At 38.8% G+C, this 21,486-nt stretch overlaps 1 protein-coding gene across 1 annotated transcript in view; it reads left to right on the forward strand.

Annotated features, from left to right (window-relative positions):
• Window positions 1-21,486, forward strand: part of PCDH15 (protocadherin related 15) — a 1,147,277-nt gene that overhangs the window by 270,365 nt on the left and 855,426 nt on the right. The window contains exon 3 of the mRNA XM_027840684.1: window positions 15,857-15,922. Coding sequence (XP_027696485.1) covers window positions 15,857-15,922 — 66 coding nt within the window. The remainder of the gene's footprint in view (window positions 1-15,856; window positions 15,923-21,486) is intronic.

Here is a 21,486-nt window from a genome sequence, read left to right on the forward strand (position 1 = left end):
TACAGACAATTCCAAAGCCCAGAGACAGGAAGTGAAGTCAGTGATCGAGGAAGAGAGAGAAAGCTAGTTAGGCTGACTTGCTGAGTAAGGAAGGGAAAATGATGTCCACTGAGGTTGGAAAATTGGTTGGGGTAAGGTTGCTATAAATATTTTAGAACACATCTTTTCCTTTTTCCCTAATCATCTTTGGAAATAGACCTAGTAGTGGTATTGCTGGGTCAAATGTTTATATAGGATTTTGAAACTAAAAAGAGTTTTTATATTACTCTACAGGCCATAGCAAGGCAGTGGAGTAGAGTGACCAGAGGAGTGCTCTAGTAGTAGGTATGTGGAGGATGAGACTTGAGGCAGGGAGACCAATTAAGGGATTCTTGAAATAATTAGGCAAGAGGTGACAAAGCCCTGAACTAAGATGTTAGCTTTGTGAGTGGATAGGAGTCAGATATGAGAGATGTTAGGAGGGTAGACAGTAAGATTTGGGAACTGATTGGACGTGGGCAGGGTGAGTGAAGAATCGAGAATGGCAAGACTGCCAGTCTGGGACACTGAGAGGATGATGGTGTCTTCAATAGAAACAGAGAAGTTTGGAAGGAGGTGAGGGCTAAGAGGGAAAGAGGAAATTCCATTTTAGACAAGTTGAGTTCATGAAGCCTCCAGGATATCCAATTTGAAATGCCCAATAGGTAATTACTGATGGAGGATTGTAGCTGAGGGAATGGCCTAGGGATGCATATAAAAGTCTGGACTCAGTTGTGCTGAGATGCTTGCAAAATGCCTGGGAGCTTTTGGGGTTACCGAGAGAGCACACAGAGAGCAACTTGGACAACGCCCTCCCCATAGCTACCGGATTCCTAAAGCACAGTTCTGACCATGTCTCATTGCTTGAGAAGCAACAGTGGCCCCTTGCTGCCCCCTCTGTTTGCCATTAAATACCGTTCTCCTACCTTGTACCCTTTGGTACATTACTCTCTCCCATACTGTCTACATTCATGCAGTCATTCTGCGGTGCAGCCACACTGGCTAACTTGCTCATTCTCATATTCTCGTATATTCTTACACAGGATATCCCATCTTCCATGTGTGTGCCTTTCTCATTTCTGCCCTTTGAATGCGTACCGTCTTCCTTTAAAGTATAGCTCAAATGTAATCCTTTACATAAAGTCTTTCTTGACCCCCTCCTCATGTCATCTAAGTAGATATTAGTAACTCTTCTTGGAAATTACCTTGTTGAAAAATTAGTAGCTGTCAGGTAGGTAGTTTTGCAAAGCACTTTACAAATATAACAATTTTTCCCCATTTTATCCTCACAACCACCCTGGGAAGGAGATGTAATTATTAACCCCATTTTACAGATGAGGAAACTAAGGCAGATAGAAGTTCTGTGTGACCCTAGGGAAGTCTAAGGGCACCTAAGAACTCAGGATGTCCTGACTCTATATCTAGTACTCTATCCACTGGACCACCTATCTTATAAATATGTATGTATGCTTATATTATTTCCTCTGATAAAATTGAGAGAAATGATTTTTAAATAAGAAATTATTGGGGAGATTCTTGACCTTTCCCAAAAATTTGCCCCACCTATAGCATCTAATCTAGGTGGAGTTGTTGCCCCACCCAACTAGGGAAAAAAAATACCTTTACAAAGATTCTACAGTAGTGAAATCCTAGCCCATCCTGTTCTACTCAGCCTTGGGTGGGGGTAGATCCTTTGTCTAGATTTGAGGAGGCTGGGGATAGTTTGGGAGTAAGAGTGATCATATTCCCCAGCCCCTCATTAGAATGAGTCCACCTCTAATTATAATTTTCATTCTTGTCTTAAATTTTTAACCAATCAGAGTTGAATGCCTCCCTCAGGAAAACCTACTCTTCCAAGGCCATGTAAGTGTTGAGTGGGTTCCATGAGGGGTCTTTAGCATTCCAGAGTACTACTGACCCCTTTTAATAATAATCCACTAGAATGATTAATAAAGTGATCAATTATCCAGAAATTATGTCTCTCGAGATTTTTATACATCACAAAATATAAAGTCACTCAGGGCAGGACTGTATTATTTTTAATTTTGTCTTGTCAGTGTATGGCACAGAGTAGGCATTTTATAAGTACTCATTGATTTAGCAATTGTCAAATTAATGAATGACTAAATGAATGACTTTGAGAACTCAGTCATCCCACCAGTTTACAAACTTATTAGACCTTTATTTGCCAGTTTGGACCCAGGGCCCAAGGACACGGCAGACTCAACATCTCCGTGGGGGAGTGTAGAGGAGAAGGAAGGAATGGGGCAAGACTGCCACTATTCCTATTCTTCGTGATCACTTAGTGGTTTATGACCAGATTATGACGCAAATCACTGATTGTGTCTGTGGCTATTTGGAAACCATGGGCATTAAATCTCACTACTTTATTAGAGACTAATTCAAGGGCATTATGTGTTCCTTTGCATGTGCAGAATACAACAACGTATCAAATAGCCATTTTCACTGTAAAAAAAAACCAGAAATAATAGTTCCAGAGCAGGCTACAGTAGAAAGACCATTGAGCGCAGGGTGCTAAATCCTTAGTCCTGAGTTTGAAACTCAGTTTTGTCACTTACTACCAATGTGACTTTGGGCACTCTGTAAAATGAGGAAGGATTGCACTCTGCAGCCTCTAAGGTCCATTCTGCCTCTGAATCTATTGCCCCACGATCCATGCATTATCCCTTTGTTGAGGCTAAGTTTGCTGCAAAGTTTCACCCTGGAGCAGAACACTCTAGGTTTCTTCCTTTATTCCTTTAAATTATATATAAGCCCAGCTAAGCCACATACCAGCTGTCATTCATTAGTGAACATAACTCAGCAAGTAAACAAGTTCGGCTGTCTTGTTGAGTTAATGGGGGAAGAAGAAGGGTGGAGCAGGTAGATGCCACTGGCCGTCCTTTGAGTAAAGGGATCTGTGGAAAGGGAAAGGTGTAGGAAAACAGTGTAGACTTTTACGTGGCAACCAGAATCACAGAATCATAGAAAATCAGACTTGGAATGGCCCTCATTGTATGTCTTGTTCAAACCATATTTCAGTAAAAATCCTCTCTACAACACATCACACAGGTGGTCATCCAGCCTTTGCTAAAAGACTCCAGGTGTTAAAAAAACACACTGCCTCCCAGAAAATGCTTCTCTACTTGTGGATGCATATGACTGTTAGGAAGTTTGTATCAAGCTTAAATTGGTCTCCTGGAAATGTCTATGCAGAGCTCCTCATCCTGCCTTGCCTTTTGGGACCAAGCAGAATGCCTACTTCTCCATGTTGTTGTTGTTGTTCGGTCATTGAGATTTGTCTTTTTGTGACCCCGTGGATCATAGCATGCCAGGCCCTTCCATGCTCAATTACCTCCCAAAGTCTGTCCAAGTTCAGGTTCATTGTTTCCATGATATTACCTATCCATCTCATCCTTTGCCCATCGTCCTTTCTTTTTGTTTTCAAACTTTCCCAACATCAAGGTCTTTTTCAATTCTTCTCATTAAGTGGTCAAGGTATTTAAACTTCAGCTTCAGTATTAGACCTCCCAGTGAAGAACCTGAATTAACTTCTTTAAATAACGAATGATTTGATCTCCTTGCTATCTAAACAAAACTCTTCTCCCACACTGTAATTCAAAAGTGTCTATTCCTCAGTGCTCTGCTCTCCTTATAGTTTAACTCTCACAGCCACACGTTGTTACATAGCTTTGACTATATGGACCTTTGTTGACAAGGCAATATCTCTGCTTTTTACTATGCTGTGCAATTTGCTGTAGCTTTCCTTCCAAGGATCAAGAGTCTTTTAGTTTCATGGCTACTGTCACTGTCTGCAGTGACCTATGAGCTAAAGAATATAAAATCTGACACGGCTCCCATTTCTTCTCCTTTTATTTGCCAGGAAGTGATGGGACCAGTGGCTAAGATCTTAGTTTTGTTGTTGTTATTTTTATGATGATGCAAGCCAGCTTTTACATCCTCCTCTTTTTTTTTTTTTGGCAATTGGGGTTAAGTGACTTGCCCAGGGTCACACAGCTAGTAAGTGTCAAGTGTTTGGTCTGAGGCCAGATCTGAACTCAGGTACTCCTGACTTCAGGGCCACTGCACCACCTAGCTGCCCGTACACCCTCCTCTTTCACCCTAATTAAGAGAATTCTTAATTCCTCTTTACTTTCTGGCTTTCATATATTTAAAGATGTATTCCTTTCCCCAAGAAGAAGGAGGAGGAGCAGGAACAGGAGGTGATGGTGGTGGTTCATGGAACATGATTTAAAGAAAACATAGAATCAAAGAATTGTAAGAGTTGGAAAGGATCTCAACACCTGCCCACTTCTAATACCACTCAAATCTCAAATCCCTTCTATAATAACCTGGTCAGGCTCACAAACACCTTCTTTTGAAGAATTCTAGAGAAAGAAATGTCACTAACCCACAAGTTAGCCCATCCCACTCTGGGACAAACCTGATTGTTAAAATATTTTGTTACATTGAGAAAAAATATTTTCTTCCTTCCTTTCTCCTCGTTCTTGAACCCTTTTCAGCAGCTCTCCATTCCTTCTATTGTAAGTTAAGTCCAGTCAACAAAGATTAATTAATCTTCTACAATGTGCCAGGCACACAGCTTGCTTTCACCAAAGAGATTTAGTCCTACTACATTGGACAGGAATGGAGCCTGGGCCTGTGATTTTATTGGTATAAGAAACTCCTGGACAATTTTCTTCTACCAATACTGCTTAGCTGCTAAGCAGGGGTGGGGAACCTGTGGCCTCTAGGTCCTCAAATGTGGCCCTTTGAATCCAAACTTCATAGAACAAATGACTCTTTGTTATTTATCACAATCATCCCTCTGACTTATAGTCATGAGTGACATCAATGACAGCAATATGTATAATTACCAAAAGAGGTGGTCCAAGCATGACTCAGTGAGGTCTAGTAAAGAAGGAGCTGGATCTAGAATCAGGACATGGGCTCAATTTCTGCAACTATATTGTTTAGAAACGTCTCCACTCCCAATGTTCATGTGAACTATTTGTGCCTGAACTATGGTAGAGCCTTCCAAACCTGCATTGGTCTGATCAGATGAAGTCAGACAGCCTGCACCTTAACTCCAACATAGTGATGTCATTTTGGTCTTCTTTGAGAATGAAGGACAACAACCAACTTATGACCTTAATCTTCCTCGGCCCTTCACTTTCCTGCCATTGTGTGTTGAGCAGAACAAGTTTACTTCCTTATTTCCATAAGATTCCTTCAAATATGTGAAGTTCACACTCATATACTCCCGAAAAAGAATGCTCACAGAATTGGTACCAGAAAGACTATAGATACAACAAGTACCTTCTAGACCTCAGTTCCTCCTCTGAAAAATTCGAGGGTTGGACTAGACGACCTCTAACTTTTCCGTTGACTTCCTCATCTCTGACCCCATGACCCTTGGTAAGAAGAACAAAGGAATCACAGATTAACCTGAGTGTGGAAGGAAGGGAATGGGGACACATCGGAGAACTCTACTTACTTATTTCTTTTATTTGAAATGTATAGACCATCATTCACAGACCATTGAAAACTTCAGCATTCATTTTGTACTCAAACCTTGAACCTGACCATAAATTGAATGTAGGAAAGCAGTGGCAGGATTGAGAGACAGCTTAGTCATGACTAACAATGAGTTTGTGATTTAACCAGAATTGTCATGGATGAAATTGAATAGATTCAGGAGGTCCCCACCTGTCTCATAAAGGCTCAGAGAACTTCAGCTCTTCCATCCCTCCCCCATTCACAGCCCTGCATAGCAAGAGACATATAATCCATAGGCCAAACATCAATGGTCCTACAGTCCAAGAAATGACGTTCTATCATTGAATTCGATCTCCCATTAAGACTTTTGCTCTACCTTGCACTGAAGTGATTTTCCTCTAAAGCAATGCTCTTTTAAGGTGACATCTGAATATAATAATTTTCAATTTATATCTTCAATTCATCTTCATATTGTAACAATTACTGAGATCTTTCATAAGTGTATGTTGCCATAACTTTATCAAAATGGCTAGCACTTTTTTTCCTTGAATTTTTATAAACCTTATGTCTGCTAAGTAGACCATAAATCTTCTGACAAAAGGAAGCTCTAATTTTATTGCAAATTTTTATTTTATTTTTTAAAATAAAACCACATTTTCCCCCTCTCTCACCTTCCACTTGTCCCAATTGGGGAGGGGAAAAAGAAAGAAAAATAAAAAGTCCTTCTAACAAATATTCATTATCATGCAAAATAAAGTCCCTCATTGGCCTCATCCAAAGATGTATCTCAATTTGTGCATCCTGAGTCCATCACCTCTCAGTTAGGAGAGAGGATGATAACATGCTTCAGCAATGAGGTGATTATTTATACCTGAAACACTTCACTAACTTCCATTTCTGGGCTATCATTAATAACCAACATCTAAAGGAGCCCCTAAATAAAGTCAAATCCATTTTTGTTTAAGGTTCTCCTAGGTTTCAAACTGACCCGTAGTTAACTGGAATGGAGGGAGGGCTAAATGAGACAAACCTCTCTTAGAAATCAAAAACAGTAATGCCACTTGGCATTAATATGTGTACTAACTGTTATATATGTTCTGGCCAGAAACTCTAAGGATCTTACACTCCCAGAATGATTGATTTATAAAGGCAAACTAGGCCATCTTTTGCCTCAATTCTTAGCTAGCCTTAAAGCACTGAATGGGTGTTGCCTCACACAAACTGAGACCTGGTAAAGTCCTTAGCTTAAAAAAGCCAAGGTCTCCCATTGCATCCTGGGCCATCTCTAGTCATCCTGATCTATGTCTTGCCACCAGACTCTGATGACTCAGGGGGAGAAAGCAAGGCTGATGACTTGTCACAGCTGTGCCTCACTGAAATCCAACTTGCTTGAAAGTCAAGACATCACCATTTTGATGGCGCTGGTCCTTTTCAAGAATGAAGGATGAACAACAACAAGATGTATATTATGTACATATACTTACATGTGTAAGTAGGTGAGTGTATGTATGCCCATGTGCATATATATTCCCAATATACATACACATGCCTGCATGCATACACATATATATATGTGTGTGCACATAAATATTATATATATTTATTTACATATATCATGTGCATCTACATGCCTGTGTGTGTATGTGTGTGTGTGTGTGTGTGAGAGAGAGAGAGAGAGAGAGAGTCTCAATTTCCTTGTTATAAGGAAATTCCAATGAGGAAACTCCCTTTACTAGTAGAGATCAGCACTTCCTCTGCAAGTTATATCCTTAGACATATAAATGAGACTCCACAAGGTTAAGTGACTTGATTAAGGTCTCTCAGCCAGTAAGTGTGAGATGTTATTGAACCCCGGTCTTCTTGACTCTAGTGCTGTCTCTCTAAATCATAATACCTATTCACACTTACATAACACATTTCTTTTTTAAATTTTTTTATTAATTTATTTTGAATTATCAACAATCACTTCCATACTTTTGAGTTTTAAATTTTTCTCCCCCTCTCTCCCCACCTCCCTCTCCTATACAGCATGCAATCTGATATAGGCTATACATATACATTCCTGTTAAACATATTTTCACATTAGTGATGTTGCAAGAAAGAATTAGAACCAATAGGAGGAACCGCCAGAAAGAGGAAACAAAACACAACAGAAGAAAAAAAAAATAGCAAACAGTATGCTTCGATCTGCATTCAAACTCCATAGTTCTTTCTTCATATGTGGATAGCATTTTCCATCACGAGGCCTTTGGAGATGTCTTACATCCTTGTATTGCTAAGAAGGGTCAAGTTTATCAATATTAGTCATCGCACAACGCGGCTGTTATTGTGTATTATGTTCTCCTGGTTCTGCTCACTTCACTCAGCATCAGTCCATATAAGTCTTTCCAGGTTTTTCTGAAGTCTGCCTGTTCATCATTTCTTATCGCACAATAATATTCCATTACATTCATATACCACAACTTGTTCAGTCATTCCCCAATTGATGGGCATCCTCTCAATTTCCAATTTTTTGCCACCACAAAAAGAGCTGCTATGAATATTTTTACACATGTGAGTCCTTTTCCCATTTGTATGATCTCTCTGGGGTATAGCCCTAGAAGCGCTATTGCTGGGTCAAAGGGGATGTACGTAGTACATTTCTTAAGAATTATTTACAATTATATTTTGAGATCTATAGAGCCCCTCTCCTTTTATCCCCACTTCAAATGTGTTATTTAGTGCAGATCGTAAGTATTTCCATTTTACATATGTGGTACTCAAGAATCTGAGACTTTGAGTGATTTGACCAAGGACATAAAGAATAAGTATCTAAGCTGGAACTGGAACACAGGCCTGGGGATCCTAGGCCATCACACTGCCCCCTTTCTTGTTCCTTCTAATCATAAGGCTTTTAAATCAGGAGATTTTGATTTACACACACACACACACATGCACTCAAATATATATATATATATAATATATACATATATATAATATATACATTATATAATATATACATATATATAAAACTACACACAAGTGTATGTTTATATATATATAACTATACACAAACATGTATATGTTTTATGTGTATATATATATAAATATATTTTACACACACTATACTATATAGAATTATATCTATGGAGTGTATGTTTATATGTATATATTGTATATATGTGTTGCATATGTGTGTGTACAGGTGCGCCCGTGCACACCTGTACACACACGCACACACACACACATGCATGTGGTATTTCAATATGATTGGTTTATGCCTTTAAAACATTAATCCCAGAAGGGGTCTCTGGGCTTCACTAGATCACCGTGACAAAAACCATTAAGAGCCCCTTCTCTGACTGTATGATGCTATGATTCAACACTTCAAAAACATTTTAAATGAGACAAAATATTCGGTGATGACGTACGTTAGGTACCATTTATTCATTTGACCTTGCAGGATTTTCATGCCCCCTCCTTGGTTTCCTCCTAGTGAAGAAACCCCTACCAATGAACTGGGAGTTTTCCCTGTACCTTCAGCCTTTCAACTTGATTTTAAGGGGCTTCCACGGAGCTGCCCACGGGCAGTAGTGTCACTGTCCAGCTGTTGAACCTTACTGCCACTCGCATCACCCTCTTACAGATGAGGAAGCTGAGACCGAAGAGTTGATTGACTCATTCTAAGTCATACAGTTAGCCTTTGAAAAACCTAGGAAGCCAGCCCGATGAGCTTGACTCTCAAGTTAATAGTCCTTTAACTTTCAAATGCTGATCTCCCCAAACATCCTTTCCCCTTTCACCTGAGACACCTTGAATTTAAATGTCCAGCATGGTGGATAACAAGGACACAGTTAAAATAAAAAGGCTAGGAGTTACTTGGGAGCCTAGTACTGGGTGACTAATTAAAGACCTTGAGATGACCTAAATCTGAAAGAAAGAGAAAATATCCTAGAGGGAGAGTTAGCTAAAATATGACAAAGAGGGCAGTACTGGGAATTTGGACAGATTTCACCTATTTTCCATTGTTTTTCTTTTTTGTCAATGTCCATTTTTGTTCAGTTGTTTCACTCATGTCTGATCTGACTCTTTATGACCCCATCTGGGGTTTTCTTGTCAAAGACACTGGAACAGTTTTCCTTTCCTTCTTCAGCTCATTTTACAGATGAAGAAATTGAAGTAAACATGGTGAAGTGACTTGTCCAGAGTCACATAGCTAGTGAGTGTATGAGGCCAGATTTGAACTCAGGAAGATGAGTTTTCCTGACCCCGCTCTATCCACTGTGCCACCTAGCTGCCCTTGTTTGGTTGTGCACTAAACATTAGGGCCCCCAAAATGGCCTGAAGTCTGGACATTTGAGTGTCTTTTGTATGCTTCTGTTACAGGATCTTCCCTTGTGCTTTTTCTCCCCAATCTTTATAACTCGATCTAGCAAAAGACAAATAAAATAGGCATACATCCAAACAATGACAATTAATTGAATAAACATAAAGAACAATTTTAGCTTTTGAGGAGATGGACTGTGAAATGGTTATTTGTATATCTCTGTTATTCTGAGTTACAATTCACAACACACTTCTCCACATGGAAGTAATGCATGGTTAAATTCGAAAATATTGCTGGGCTCCAACTACCTATGAAATAGGCTGGACAGGCTTCATCTGCTGGGAGGGCAGGAGAGGGACATCTCACAGTTTCGGTGGAGTGAAACATCTACAAGAGTCAACAGTGCAATGAAGCAGCCAAAAACCCAAATGTTTGCCAGTACTTATTGTTTACATATTGTCTTTCCCCATTAGACTATGAGCTCGAAGACAGAAGTGACATTTTTTTCAGCTTTCTTTATATCTTTGGGACTCAGCACAATGTCTAGAGCATGGTAGTCACTTTATGAAAGGCTTATTGACTTGCCTTGATGTAGGCTTCATTAAGAGAAGTATAGTCTCCTTCCCCCAGAACTTGTTGACTATAATCCCCACCCTCTTCCCCCAAACGTAAAATATCACCTCACTGTTCAATTTCCCATCTTGCCCAATCCCTAGAATAAAAGACTTTAAACTGCTTTTATGTCTTGAATCCTATTTGGCAGTCTGGTGAATCTGGAGGTTTCCTTTTTAGGATTAAAAACAAATAATTGAAGGAAAAGCTGAATTTCAATTGAGCTTAGTGAAAATAAAGATGTATTTCCCCCCATTTAAGTCCACAAACCCCTTGCAATCTATCTACAAACCCCAGGTTAAGAATCCCTACCTTAGAGCATCACATAAAAAATGAAAGGATTTCTAAGTAAACCAACTTAAGTAGTGGCAACAGGAGTCCATCCAGGCCAATATGGCAGGAGCTACCTTTACTAGGAAGAGCTGGGCCCCTCAAATAGAAGAGTCAGTTCTTCTCATTCTGACTCCAAGTCAACAGCTGTCTTTTTGGAAAGACTTAAAACAGGATTGCTTCATAGAGGGAAAAGATCAAATCAAACTACCAATGTACAAATAAAATAAAATATATATTTTTTAAATGATACTAGGCCACATCATATTGCTTGTTTGTACCCAATCCTCTTAGAATAGAGGTCTGGATATTTTCAAGAATTTCTCATTGTAAGTTTTTCTCTCGAAATAGAAATCAGACTCCAGTTGGGACTCCCCTTGTACCTAATTTTGCTTGTTTGAAACAGGTTTGTTGCATCCTCTGTGGAGACACAGAAAAGCTCTACATCCCCCTAGCCCCAATTCCTGTACTCAGAATAGCTTCTCATTTGCAGCTCTCTAATTTCTAATTGTATGGCTGCTTAATAATAGTTATGCCCTGCTCCCATTGGGAACCCGCTGACTGTAATTATAGGCATTCAGACTGAATTTCCCAAGTCCAATGTAAGCCTTTGAAGTGAAACCTGATTTCATGGGGTGGGTTAAAATGCAGTCTCATGAGATAGCCTGTGGACAATGGTGCAGGCATGATCCAGTACAATGTCTTCAATTCAATGCACATTTATTGTATGTCTGCTATGTACAAGGCCAGATAGATCCACTGAGCCAGCTCCCACTGATCCAGCATTAAGTATGATAGGGAGAAGCCCAATGTAAATGGAGCTCTTGATGGGCGACCCCTACTACTTCCCATGGTAGGTCATTCCACTCGTGGATTGCTGTTGTGATCAAAATTTGTTTGTTTTTGCTTTACTCTGATTAATCCTTTATCATTCTATCTTCTAATAGAGACGGAAATATCTGCGAGAATAGGGCAGAGAGGTAATGTTGGATATAAATGAAGACATTGGGACAATGTTTAAAGATTTTAGGATTTTTTTAGTGGAAGCTCTTAGATCTTAGATGCTCAAGGGGAATGGACTTTGGTGAAGAGGGGAAAGGAGAATGAGATAAAGGAGAACTAGGAGGTCCTTTCTGTCTTTCTTTTCCTTCCTTCCTTCCTTCTTTCTTTCTTTCTTTCTTTCTTTCTTTCTTTCTTTCTTTCTTTCTTTCTTTCTTTCTTTCTTTCTTCTTCCTTCCTTCCTTCCTTTCTTTTTCTTTCTTTATTTCTTCTAAGTTTGTATCTTCCATGCTACTCTAGAAACTGTTTTCTTCAAATTTCACCTCTAATCAATCTATTACCCAATCATTTTTAATTTCTAATGTGAATTTATTTCAATATCTAAAATATCTTTTTTTTCTTCTTCCAGTTTCCTTACAAAAATGATGCAATTCGATAGGAACAGATGTAAAATGTTACAATTGATTTAAAAAAAGTCAAATTCATAAGTACAAAAAAAAGAGGGGTCAGTTTTAAGTTACAATTTGAAAAGGAACTTAGGAGTTTTTGAGGACCACAAAGTAAATATAAGTCAACAATGTAACTTGGTAGCCAAAAATCCTCATGTGATCCTAGGTGGCATTGAGAGGTCTAGCTTCCAGCAGGAATAAGAAGTTAGAAGTTTTTTCTTATGGTTAGCCACCTTTAGAGTATTGTTTATACCACAGGTCGGAAAAGATATCAACAGGGTACAGATATTAAAGAGGACAAATTTAGCAGTAGAGGACCTCAAGACCAAAGAATATGAGAATTAATTGGAGAGAAAGGGGTTGTTTATTCTAAAGGAAAGTCTTATAGGGGACATTCCTCAAATATCTGAAGGCCTCTGCCATCGAAGAGGGGTTGTTCTGTTGTCTCAGAGGGCAGACCCAGGAGCAATGATTGGAGTTGGCAAGGAGATGACTTTAGGCTTGATGATGGTGAAAGACTTTCTAACCATTAGAGCAATACCAAAGTGAAATGGAGACTGTCATCCTGGATGTCTTCAAGAAAAGAGTGGAAGACCACCAAAGGATATAGTTCAAGGGAGTCTTGTTCAGATAGGACTTATTTAGCCTGAATCTTCTTTGGGATTAAGTAACTAGCCAATCAATCCCTCTTCACCGAGCAATTAATTAACCTAGATCTTCAGCCAAGGTTGAGATTCTGTGGTTTGTTGATCTGGCCCCAGATTCTGATCACTAGAAAGCTGTTCTGAAATTATACATTCTGTGTCTAGACAGTGGTCATAAGCCAGCTTTTAAGACAAGAACTATTTCCAAGTTGAAGAAATTCTCTAATTTTTTTTTTTTGGCATCTCTTCTATCTACTCTCCAATACATATGTGGTGGACCTTAGAAATGACCATCAATGGAAACACACACACAACTATAGAACCATTCTCTTTCTACCTGCCTTTCTGAAACATGTCTGCTTTCTACTTAACAGTGATTTTCTGGAGACCTATGAAACATTGGGGGTAATTCTCACCTTCTTGATTTTTAAGTGCTTTTTTTTTTTAAGGTGAACTTTCAATTTACAAGGCTTAATTTAAATAAAATGTCACTAAAGTGAAGCATTTTCATTAAACGTTAGAAATAAAAAAATGCATTTGTCCAATTAACATAACTTTTATAGAAAATACTGGCAAGAAACAGATTTGATAAATCTATATGGTTCACTTCAGGTTATAATATTTATTTAACAATTGGTCTTTTTTCTATATCAATTCACATCTGTTAAATCACATTTCAGCAACTTTTTGAGCATCTACCACTGCCTTATTTCATTATTTGTTTACTTCTCTCTAAAAGTGTTAAATATTTAAAAGGAATAGCAAGTTGTACATAACAGATTTACTGTTTCATATGTGATCATCTTTTTTTAAATTCAATTATGTAATGGAAATGCTTGTGTTATTTCAGAAATTGAAATAAATAAATTCTCCCCAAAAAAACAAACAAAAAAAGTCTTAGACAGCTGTCTCCATCATCTGAGATTAAATGACTCACAGGGGGAAGTACAGTCAATATTTGCTAGAGGCAAGACTTTAGCCAGGTCTTCTTGACTCTGAGGCCAATATATCTTTGGATATAACTCTATACCAGTCCCTTGGTTCCAGACAAAAGCCCCTTTTTAGGAGGTGGCTAGGTTGCATAGTGGATAAATAAGTGGATGAAGAGTCAGGAAGAACTGAGTTCAATCCAGCCTCCAATCCAAACCGGCTTACTGGTTGTGTGACTCTGGGAAAGTCATGCTTTGAGTTGGAGAGACACTGACCACCAACTACAACTTGATGAGAGTTGACCTGAAAAGACTGATGATACATCACAACCTGTAATACTCTGTAATTTAAAAAAAAAGAAACAATTTTGGTATCAATGTAATTCATCTTGACTCGAGAAGAATTTATATCATATTGTGTTGTAAGGTATCATATCACATTATATTACTGTACTTTACCTACTCTACATGTCAGGCATTAGGAGCATGCAAACTAAAACTAAGCAGTCCCTTTCCTCAAGGAACTTATATTCTCTTGTGGGAGGGTAGCTTGTAATCTGCAGAGATAAGTTTAAAACAGTTTAAGAGGGAAAGCACTCTAACAGCTGGGCTGATTTGGAAAGGTGATACCTCAGATGAGCATCAAAGGAAACAAGGGATGGTAAGAGTCAGCTGTGAGCCAGATGTGCATTTCAGGTATGGGAGAGAGCTTGACTAAAGATAAAGTTAGAGGAATTAGAATGCAAAACGTAGGAAACAACTAGCAGGCCAGGCCATGTTGAGTCAAGAGTATCTGAAAAGGTGTAATGAGAAATGATCCTGGAAAGTTAGATGGGAAAACAACATGGCATTCTGAAGTTTGTTCACAAAATTGATATCCTTGAATTCTCCCAAATGAGGATGAATGGGCAGTTGGCCCTGTGACTCTGCCTGGCATCCCAGACCTCCAGGAGAATCAAGTGCCCTGCTTCCCAACTGAGAATCAGCTCTTGCTCTGGGACTTGGGAAAGGGACATTTGTTTTCTTCTATGAAAAGTCTTTACATTTTAATTACCAGGCCTATTGAGGCTGTTGGGAGTCTCTCTCCCTGAGTCTCCTGGGATGTGTTGCAGGACATTATCAAGGTCTACAAAACTAATTAGTCATTAGTATTCATTCAGTAACTTACCCTGACTTAAGAAAAAATAAACAACTCTGCTGCTAGTAATGTAATACTCTTCATAAGAAAAGAGTTTTTCTTTTCCATTTGGCAAGCCGTGTGAACATAGTGCCAGTAATTTAGAAAGCCATTCTCATTTCTTAGAGACTAATCATACACATTTAATGGGTTGGTGAGTGTGTTCAAAGAGTGGTAGATTTTATATAATTCAATGTTTGTTTTCCTCTTTTCCTGCTCTAGAATGGAGGGTCAGTAGGTGAATCAGTTATTGTGTACTACTTTTAATATCTTTCAACTTCTCCAAATATATACATACATATTTTTTCTTTCTTTCTTCCTTTCTTGCATTATTCTGCACTGCTTCCATTGATGACTCTATACTTTTGACTCCAGACTGGCAATATGAGGGTAAGATGACCACACACCCAAACCAACCTCCTCCACATGGCTTGTCTGTCTTTGTTGTATCCCTTCATGGAGCATCATTAGAATTCTCTCCACTCTGTTTAATTAGATCCTTTATCACAATTAAATTACAATTATCTTTGTTTCTGTTGTGAAGCTTTAATTATAATTTATCCCTGTTAATCATCCCTTTATGTTCTTTCTTTGGGTTAAATTACCATCCCATTATCTCTGTCCTGAAGGACTTCTGCTCAACACTGGTCCCCGCTGGTGTCTTGACAGCCAGATCTGAATAGGCATAGCCTATGTTGAGTGACTCATGTTCTGATACGGGAAGGCATGGACATGGGCCATGAGAGACTTTACAGTAAAATATCTTCATCCGTTATGCATTTTTTGTTAATGATCTTCCTTTTATCAGCCACCAATATGAACTTAGGATCTGTTTTTCTTTCTTGAATGATGAAGTTATAGACTTTTTTTTCTTTCTTTTCCCACACTTTTAGATTGTAAGCTGGCTCGGGGAGGCCCACCTGCAACAATAGTGGCCATTGACGAAGAAAGTAAAAATGGTGAGTACTCTGGACATCTGTAAATATGCCTAAAGAAAGGCGGTTTATCAAAGATCATTCTGAGGTGAGCTGGGAGTTAAGTTATGGAGTATATGCTTTGGTCCAACTCAACAAATAACCTCATTCTTCCCATTTCATTTCTGTTGCAGTTTAAAGCTAGTTTTTATCTTCAAATATTTTGGTTGAAAAATATTCTAATAGGATTTCTCATTGAATAGGGAGGGAGGTTCTCTGCTCATTTGTGCCTGAGAAGGTGTTATTAGTAAGTAGTTTCTGAGTCCTTTCCTGGGGTCTTAGGCCTCCTGATAATTCCAGAGTGGGATGTTTCATTTGTTACTGTTCTCTGCCTGTACACCCTTCCAAACACATATAATCTACTGAATCTGAACAGGAGTGGTCCGCAAAAGCACACTTTAAAGCTAGACTGATTGACCTTAGATTCGAACATTGATAAAAAAAAAATCTATTCTTTTTTTCCTGTTGGTAGTTATTTTGGGCAATTTATTGTGGTACTGTGACAAAGGATTCCCAGCATATCATAGCCACTAGTTTTTTGTTTGTTTGTTTTGTTTTTGTTTGTTTGTTTTTTTGCTTTATTGTAAAGATTCTTTGGGAAGATTTGGACATTCCTTCATAGTCATGGTCATTGTCCAAAACTCTGCTTGACTTAACTATACTTGGCTTAACTGATGTCTCTGAGCGAAGGATTCCAGAAAAGTGCACTTGGCTTGAGCCCGGCTCCACACAGGTGATGTCAATGGCTGCAGAACACATGTACCCTGTAGTCAAGCACTGGGCATCTTCCTATCCTTGAATGGACACATGCAGATCAATTAAAGCACTAATGGTTCCCAGGCTGGATGTATTTCCACAAAAGTTTGGCAGGTGAAATGTGGTAATGAGAGAAAGGGAAAGCCAAGAAACAGTCTAGAGAGAAGCTTGGAGCTTCTATTTTGCATTTGGCATTGTGGCAACCTCCTCAAAAATGAGTTCTGAGCCAGGCTGAGAGATGAAGGGAAAACAATAGAGACGAAAGAATTTTTTTTTGCCCATAAATTTGGAATTTAAGAAGAAATCAGTATTTGATGTTTATCCACAAGGGCATCCATTTTGTAGTGCATTGCCTTTTTTGTTTGTTTGTTTGTTTTTGTTTTGTAAACCCATTGCTCAGGACATAGACAAACTATGTCTTTGACACATGGTAAGTGCTCAATAAATGCTTTTTGATGAATTGGATGACATGAAGCTATTGAAGATGCCTCCAGTTCTTTATCTGGACAAGCAAATCAGTAATAACCTACTCAACACCCAAACCTATGCTAAGACCTTTCCCTTTTTACTTGCCAACCTTACCTTGAACAAGCATTTATTTATGTGGTGTGCTAGCTCTTCTGATGGAGGAAGGTTAACTTTTTGCTCATTCTGATGATTTTTCTATGAGTAACCTCAATTTCTATTTCCAGTAGCCTTAAGTTTGGGACTCAGACTATGTGTGTATCATAGTTTGCTTTAAAACAGTCATGGGCCTTCTAAACAGTTTTTTCAATCTCCATTTTCTGTTTCTCCTGAATATTTATGAGTTACAAAAGGACTTTGGGGGATGGAGATACACACCACTTGTGTCATAATCTGCTCATCTGTTTTGAAATCTCAAGGGGTGTCATATATTCTCTAATGACAGAGAAAGATTACATCAGTTTGCAACCAGGTAGTATTTGATAGGAGAATCAGTCTGTTATTCTGTTTGTTCTCAGACATTCAGACATAGGGAAACAATTCATCCCACAGTATAAGGGCTATTTCTTCCTGTTGAGGTGAAAAGTAGTTACCGATCTTTTCTCTTTTTCTCACATCTTCCAAGATCTGCCAGATAATGAGTACAGTTGGGTTGCCATTTACCTAACCATCAAATGAGTACACTGTCATAGGCAGTAAACTTAAATCAAAAGAATCCATTCACTCTACTTATTTTCTTTGTAACCATAAATTGTGCCCTTCAGAAACAGGAATTTTGGTCTTGGGTAAATAGGGATACAAGAGGAATTAGCCTTTTAAGTGGGAAAACAAAACACTTCACTGTTTCCAATAGTACTCAGTGTCTTCAGACAGTAGGACAAATACAATCGGGAAGCAGGAAGGTGGCGAGTATGTGTATGTGTGTGGGTGTGGGTGTGGGTGTGTGCACACACATGCAAATGGCAATTCAGATTAGTCCAAAGAGACAAAATCTAACTGCAAGGGCAGTAATGCAGGAAGACTGCCAAGCCTGGTCCTTTTCATGCCCGCCTTAAGCTCAGATGTCCCAGGCCTCCACTTCCTTCTCTCTGGGGATCTGCTTCTTCCAGCAATCATGAAACACGGACCGGTAAAGGAAAGCCTCCAGACCTTTTCTGGGAGGAAGTATACCACCCATTGAGGGATACCCTGCCTTACATGTTAGCTTGCACAAAGCCCTAGTGACCCCACTCTAATTACTGTTGTGCCCCCTCTCTCAGATACTTGAGCTTGTTAAAATAGCGTTTGGTAGCTGGTAGAACAAGGCTGCATTCACAGTTTATTCTGCACTGGTTTGTTTTGCCAAGTAATTACAACAGTGATGGCAGCCTACTTTAATCCCTCTTTCCACTGATTAAAGCTAATTTCTCCAAGCATCTATACAAGGATCCTCCAGGGGCAAAGTAAGGTGGCAGAGAGTGATGGGGAATGTGGCATAGGTTCAATGCCTTTGTTCCATTGGAAAGTGACATAGTACAAACTAGGAAATGCTCAAAGTCACTCTTTCTACAATTCACAAAATATGCCAACCATAGAGAACCCTGCCAAGGCTATGTCAATGTCACCCTGAGATGCCCTCAAGTGGTGCCCAGTGCTGGCTACAGTGACCTCCATGTACCTTATACTAACTTAGTAAATTCTTTCTTTGAATTGAGTGGACATGAAGTACTGGCCACATTCCCTTTTATACTGTGTGTAAAAACTGAGATGTTAAAAGAAAACCTCAGCTCTGGCTATCGGTCTATTATCAAATCCCTAGTATCCTATAATCCCACAGGAAACAATCTCTGAAGAGAGATGCCATCTTTCTGATGCCAGTCTCAGCTCCTGAACAAAGCTTTTAGCTTTTTCTTGTTAGTAAACTGACTTGATTTCTCCATCCTAGACTATGTGCAACTCTGTGGTAAAGTAAGAAGTAAAAGGCAGTAGTGTGTTGTCATGGCTCGAAAACCACAGGGGAGATGGGATGGCTTGGATTCAAGTCCTAACACATTCCTCCTGTATCCTGGGACAAATCACATAGCTACTCAGCGCCCTTGATAACTAAAGCTATAATTTACTGAGCAAGTGCCAATCTGTGTTGATGCAGGGAGTCCCTGGGATTTCTCCACATCAATAAAATCACCACAGACTCAAAGTCAACTGGCTAAGATGAGATGATTTTGTCTTTCCATGGGAGGATCACCCTTTGGAACTTCCATAGTCTTGTATCCATCAAAACTTACAGGGGAAAAAATGGAAATGGTTTAAAACGAAAATACCCCAGAATAAATTATATTTTGGCAGTATTTCCATCTCTAGGTATTAGAGAAACTCCCTTGACTTCCTCTACCCTTGATGTTTCTGAAATCAAACCAATAGCTTCTTTACCAAGATATTTCACTTTTTACAACTATAATGCTGTCATAAAGAATTTAGGGATTAAACAAATCAGCATGACACTAGAGTGCTATTTGTTGAAAACATTAATATACATTTTATCTGCACATATATATATATATTATTGTTGTTTTTCAGTAATTCAATTGTATCTGGCAGTTTGTGATCTTGTATGGGGTTTTTTTGGCAAAGCTAATGGAGTTGTTTGCCATTTTCTTCTCCAGTGGATCAAGGCAAACAGAGGATAATAGACTTGTCTAGGTTCACACAGCTAGTGAGTGCCTGAGGCTGAATTTGAACTCAGGTCTGTCTGACTCCAGGCCCATAAAACTATCCACTTAGCTGACATATATACATATACAGACATGTATGCATGAATAGATAGATAGGTATGTAGATGGTAGATAAATATTAGTTGATATGAGTGATATGTTATCTATGATATGATAAAGTGCACAATTCCTTCTTGGAGTTCAAAAATCATCAAAAATATCAAATTATTAACTCTGCATTTAGTAGGCCAGTCTTTGGCTTAAACCCCTTGTTAGGTTCAAGTCACTTCTCTTATACTTATTGGCTGTGCCACACCGGGCAAATCACTTAACTTCTCAGTGCTCCAGGCAACACTGGGAAATTTAGCTACTAAGTAGGAGTGACCAATCTGCTCTGATGTGCTGGCAGAGGGGGGCATGTGTTTAAGATTGATTACATCCCAAGAACGTTGCTGAGCTTGAACAGCTTTAAATAAAAAAGTAAAGTGATCCCTCATCTGGGAGGTCATCATAATGGGGGAGCAAAGCTATTCCACACCTCCCCCTTTCCCCAAAAAAATGTACAAAACATTTTGCTTGGAAGGGAGATTTCAAAAACAATAATAACAATGATGATGACGATGACAACAACAAACTAGAATGGTACACCAATCCCTGCCCTCCTCAGTCATGGCCAAGGTAGTAGAAGAAAACATATACACGGAGAACCATGATAGGAAATGGAACATAAACACTAAGAAAAGGGACCAACTGTGATAAATGGAGAGTAGGAAAGAAGAAATCCAAATGTGGATATTGAGATTTAGTGGTGTTGCTTTGTTGGGGTCACAGGGAATGGCATGAACTAAGACACAAATTGGAAGCAAGGAGAACAATTTTAGAGGAGTAAGCCATCCTGTTTGGTGGGCCTGTAGGGTAAATGAAGGCAGGGAGCAATGCCCACAGTGGTGATGGATGAAGTTATGGGAAAATATAAGATCACCAAAGAAGGAAGCAGAGTTCTAAGGGGAAAATGAAGCTAGAGGTACCAAAAACAAAACAAAACAAAACAAAAACATGATGGTAGAATAGACAACAAGCAATGTATTTAGTCCAGAGAAAATGGGGTAAGAGAAGAAAAGAGGGCAAGAGGAAGGGAAGAATGTGTTCAGTACTATTGATCCTTTTAGGACAATTTCCAATGGAATTTGTATGAATTTGTGGGTTTTCCAATTGGTTAGCGATCTTCCCTAAAGTATGAATGTTTTAAAATGTATTTTGCATATTGATTTTTACAGGGAGTAGACATTTGTGAAAGATGATCACTTTCGAGCAAAAAAAATGCTTTTGGATATCACTTGAATAGATCTTTTTTATAAGAATAAATGTATATTTAAAATGTGAAAATCTTCGTTCCTAAAAAGATAGACTTCAAAGATCTGGTACTAAGTGAGAGGTATCTCCGTCCTGAATGATGAGGTATAAAGGAAGCAGGATTGGAGGTTAGACACACTAAATATATCAAAATATCTTTAATAGGAGTCCTTGGTGGTAACCTGAAATCACAAGATTTAAACAAGAAGATATGAGATCAGTAAATCAACAAATAAATCGACATAATACCTATGTTCCAGATACTGTATTAAGCACTCAATATAC

Source organism: Vombatus ursinus, unplaced genomic scaffold, assembly GCF_900497805.2.
Source record: "Vombatus ursinus unplaced genomic scaffold, bare-nosed wombat genome assembly UNPS02014847.1, whole genome shotgun sequence".
In the NCBI taxonomy this organism is placed as follows: domain Eukaryota; kingdom Metazoa; phylum Chordata; class Mammalia; order Diprotodontia; family Vombatidae; genus Vombatus; species Vombatus ursinus.